Raw genomic sequence first — 4,912 nt, 5'->3', positions numbered from 1 at the left:
TATTTAAAGATGTAAATGCAATTCAAGTATAGCATATGCACAAGATACAAGAAAATGAAAGGTGTAAACCTAAGAATTCCAAGCTAGGGAATATGACATTCATACATAGAGGTGTATTATAGAGAAAGCTGATGCATGATCCAAAGGTCAATCTCTGCTCTAAGTGCATACCAAAGTAAACAGGAGCCCAAACAATCCAGATGAAGGAAAAGAGAAACAAATGGCTGACAGCACCATTCAGTACATGAATTTCAGGTGTGACATCAGTGCAGATGTGAGTTGTGGCTGCTGTTCACACACAGCCTCTATCAAAGGGTGGGGAGTGATACCTGCAGGCTCACCTGAGCTAGTTCCAATTCACACATCCATTCCTCCCCTGCAGTCCTTGTCACTGCCCTTGGGGCTCCCCTCACCTGCTGCACACAATTTCTGCTGAGCCAGGAAAAGAGACCTCCACTGCTGGTGCTGTTGTCTGACTCATGTATGAGTCATGGCTGAGTATGACCCAGGTGAGCCCTCAGTGCACTCACACACCACTGGCAGTACCCAGCACTGCCCCTAAGAGAATGCTCACTCCAACCCCAAACCTCTGGGACAGGGCTTTTGCCAACACTTTCAAACACCTAGGCTGGCTTTCTAAAGGTTGAAAATACAGCAGATATTCATAGTGGGACAAAAGAACAGTCATTGTGATTAAAAACATGTGTCACCATCTACCTTAAATTTCCTCCTTTTTAAAATACATACAGCAAAACAGCTAATGAGTAATATTTGTGTTTTCCAAAATGCTAAGAAACATGAGACCATGTATAGGACCCTGTTATGCTATAAGCTATTTCAAGGTGGTTAGCTTTAGAGCTGAGTGCTCCTTAAGTTGGCCTAACAAGGCAGAATGCTATACACCTTTTCAGTTTGTCACTCACAAGTACAGTCCTCCACCCAATCTGCTGAAGCAACATTATTGATTATTTCAGTAAAAGGCACAGAATAAAGGGCAGTTACTAACCTGCAGCATTAAGTCCTTTGCATACACGTGTCAGTCAGTTTCCTCCTTGAATAGTGAAATATGTTTGTGGTGAAACAGTATTAAACAAGTAAAATGTTGCCTCTTTTAATGGAACAGTATCAAATCCTACTCCTTACTCAGAATTTTTTTTTTCTTCTTTAATCGGGGCATTAAAGTTACAAAGTTCAAGTGAAGCCTTTCCTTGCTTTTAAAGAATTTAGTTTTATTTCAGAATGCTTGGATGATACTTTATATTAGTATGTCCAGTGAAGCAATTTAAGCATTAGAGAATTGTACAATTAAGCAGCTTTAAGTACCAGTACACAAAAGACCATTTGTGTGCTTTTAAATTAGGGATGTGCTTAGTTCCTGCAAGAGGGGATCTGCATCTTCCATGCCTGGTTTAGTTGTTTACTCACCTCTACCTGGAATAATTTTGCAAGTGTGGTCACTCATTCACTCCTAAAGCATGGCAGCTTCTTCCCTGTTCTCAAGGAAGGGCTAGATGAGATGACTTTCTCCTCTGGAGTTTAAATGGCCAGTCTGGGCCATGCACAAGCACAAGGCATCCATCCCTTCTGACAGTATAGGCTTTAAAGTGATCACATTGTAGATATAAAAATGAGTTACAGTGCAGGCACAAGTACTACACCAGGCTCTCATCTGACAACATTTTGATGAAAAGAGTAATTCACACTGGTCTTTGTAGCTCTTCTGCATTTGCCACCCTTCTCTTCTAGTTAAGTGCATCTCCATACACAGTCACCTTCAGGTGATGACTAACAGGCCAGCTTCAGTGTATACCCAATCTGTGATCAGTGAATACAATTTAAATCATGCACACTTAAGTTTTTATCTAGTCTGGCTCGTGTAGCTAGATACAGGCTTTAAATTCCAAATGGATTTTCTGGAATTGCAAACTCCAAATTGTACACTAGTATCAAAATCTCAAGTCCAGGTACAGGAACATACCTTTGCAGCCTCTCTTGCAAACCCTGACAGCATGCTCTAGATCTTTAATTAAGAAAAATTTTAAAATTAACTCTTTATTTCGGACATTATTTTATTCTCCATCTCATTTTGTGTATTTCAGTTAAACTCCACACAGAGTGGTACAGACAATTTAAGTCTGTTTAAATCAAGTTAATTCCAAATTGCATATAAAAAAAGTTCATTTTAAGTTTTAATCACACATGCGGAGTAAACTTCTGTCTTTTTTTCTTAATTCCAGTTGCTCTGTATTCTTCTCTTTGCTTCAAATATTCTGCTTTGCATTCTTCATAGAATGATGGATCAGAATAGCTACAAGACAGAAAAATACATATTGTCAATCATCTTGGAATACTGAACAGATATTGCACGAGTACTACACATAACTCACCTTCCTTCCATGCCCAAAGAAAACTTGTCTGCCTTTAACAGTAAAATAACTTTAACACTTAGATACTTTATGAAAAGAGGTATCTGTCATGATACTGTTTGTTTTTTTTTTTAAAGCACAGTCCTTTCCGAGCCTCTGCAGTGAAGGCATCAAGAGTAAAGGCAGAGAAAGGGAAAGACATTTGGTATTTATGTTCAGAGTAAGAATTAATTTGCAGTTTCCCTCCTCAGCATGGGAAGCTGCTGGAGTTGACTTATTTTTTTAATACACCCAAGTAACTACTGGGAATAGGTTCAAGTGTACGTCTTTAACAGTAGATATAGAGGTCCTTCATCATTACATTAAATTCCTTTCTCTCATCATTTTGGATGTATAACTATTAACACTATAAACTTTTTTTTTGTCAGAAGCAATTAGTTTTTAAAAAAAATTAAAGGTGAAGGAACAGACAAAACTGAGTTACTCCAGAGGGTTAACTGCAGTTAGGCCTAAATTCTTGCCTGGCTTCACGTTTTTTTCATCACTTCCAAAATAGTTGAGAATAACTGTCACTAGTTCCAAGGCATTTATTTTTAATCTAAATTGCTGGTTTAAGAAAGCAGGACACAATAAAAATCAAACCAACCTCCTTTTTCCTCCCAGTCAAACTCAAAAAATTTGCAGCCCTCAGCCTGGAAAATTCAAGAATCTAACACTTCAGCCTAATGGCACTGGGGTTAAATTAGGACTTCCAAAAAAGATGTTTCAATCCACCATGGCATTGAGTTGACCTCTCATATATAACAATTTCCCACTGCTCCTGCCGTTCACAATAGCAGGACACTTTCAAGATAGAAGTAAAATGAAAACAAATTTATCCAGCCTCACTAAGAGAAGCTTCACTGTGTGCCCCTATCCCCATGCACTGGAACAAATACAGGGCTGCAGATCCTCTGGGCTGAAATCTGTCCACAAATGAATCAAGAAGAGAATCTCTGTAGCCATATATTCATATGGTAAATAAATCTCATCAGTTAGGCTCTGACCAGCATGGTTTTAATAAAGCAAAGATACTATTTTCAGAAAATACATCCAAGTCCCTAACCCTGCACAGCCCTTTCCAGAATAGTTAACATTTCTAGATTAGTACAGGCTATGCACAAAAGCCCAGCAAGAACTCATGAGGGACTTACTAGCCAACCAGACAGTCCTTCAGTGCTGTGTTCTCCTGCCGACACTTCACCACCATCAGAATACCAGTTTCTTGACAGCATTTGGTAAATGCTGGGGGAAAAAAAAACCAAGACAAACAAAACCTGAAGTTAGAGAAATGACACTAGGTGAAAAAACCCTATGTGGAGAAGATAGCAGACCAGATCTGATTTATTATTAATATAACCATAGTTGGCCTAGATTCTCATACTGTTTGCAAGGTTTTTGTCACTTGTTCTGCAACAACACTTTAACTGGGATTCTCCCCTCATCATGTAGCACATTTACACACATACTGCTCTTGCTAATACCATTTCTGAAGTTACTGTTGCAGCAAATCCATGATTCATGTGCCTGCTTTTCACATGCTCTACTCAGGACTATCACCTATATCTCTGGCAGTTAAGAACAATGAAGTTGCTCAACGAAGTTAAAGTACCTGGTCTGTTTTAAGGATCTTAAGACTTAAAAACAAGCCAGTGAGATAACAGCAAGGTCATGGCTAAGGACATGGGATTTATCTGGGAGTAACTAAAATTATGCCTCATTGTTACCAGCACCCTGTACAGATGTTTCACTGAATAATAACCCTAGATAAGAATTGGCTGTCCTGTTCTAAGATGTAACAGGCTACATTTAGCAGATGGAAGAGAGAAAGAGACACAGAGAGAGAAAGCCATGTGTCCAAGATCAACCAGGAGCCAGAACAAGAACAAAGTTCCCCCTTACTGCATCCCCTTCCAGAATTCCATCTATTTCTCCTCCTCTAAGGTCTTCCTAATAGTGATTTAATATCCAGCATATTTAGGGCATACAGAACTTGTTATTTTCTCACACACACTTAGCAAAATTTACAGCTAATCTAGTAACATCCAAACTTAATGGTACTATATCATACAACAGGTAAATCACTTATGCTCAGTTTATAGTTACATCAAGACTTAAACAAACAAGAAAGCAGAGATTTGTGCCTATAAAGGCAGCACTCCTGTCCCAGATGCCTGCTGAAATGGGTATTAAGCAACTGTCAACCTCAGTGGAACAAAATCCACCTTTTAGGATCCTGGACACTACTGGTAAGATTTTGAGAAAGTGGTCCAAGAGCTGCAAGCAATCCCTAGGTGAGATTAATCTGCTTGTCCACAGCTAATACTAATTAGGCTTTCACTAAAATAATTTACAAGACAAGGTACTGTTTGCTGAAAGTGTTTATGACAGATTTAAGTGTTCTTATACTGCCAAACTTTATGAAGAACTGACTTCTTACCTACTTCAAATATAGTTTATTGATGAACACCTAAAAACCTTCTCCAACACAGCACCCAGCCTTATAC

General features: G+C 38.8%; 1 protein-coding gene across 1 annotated transcript in view; it reads right to left on the bottom strand.

The window, feature by feature from the left end:
• Positions 1–2,051: 2,051 nt before the first annotated feature.
• Positions 2,052–4,912, bottom strand: part of CMC1 (C-X9-C motif containing 1) — a 42,044-nt gene continuing 39,183 nt past the window's right edge. The window contains exons 3-4 of the mRNA XM_079301451.1: positions 3,560–3,650; positions 2,052–2,308 (exon numbers count right to left, since the gene is read on the bottom strand). Coding sequence (XP_079157577.1) covers positions 2,194–2,308; positions 3,560–3,650 — 206 coding nt within the window. The 3' untranslated portion in view covers positions 2,052–2,193. The remainder of the gene's footprint in view (positions 2,309–3,559; positions 3,651–4,912) is intronic.

This window comes from Erithacus rubecula, assembly GCF_903797595.1.
Source record: "Erithacus rubecula genome assembly, chromosome: 3".
Taxonomy (NCBI): Eukaryota; Metazoa; Chordata; class Aves; order Passeriformes; family Muscicapidae; genus Erithacus; species Erithacus rubecula.
Note: the sequence above shows the minus strand (reverse complement) of the source record. Positions and strands in the feature narration are given on the sequence as shown.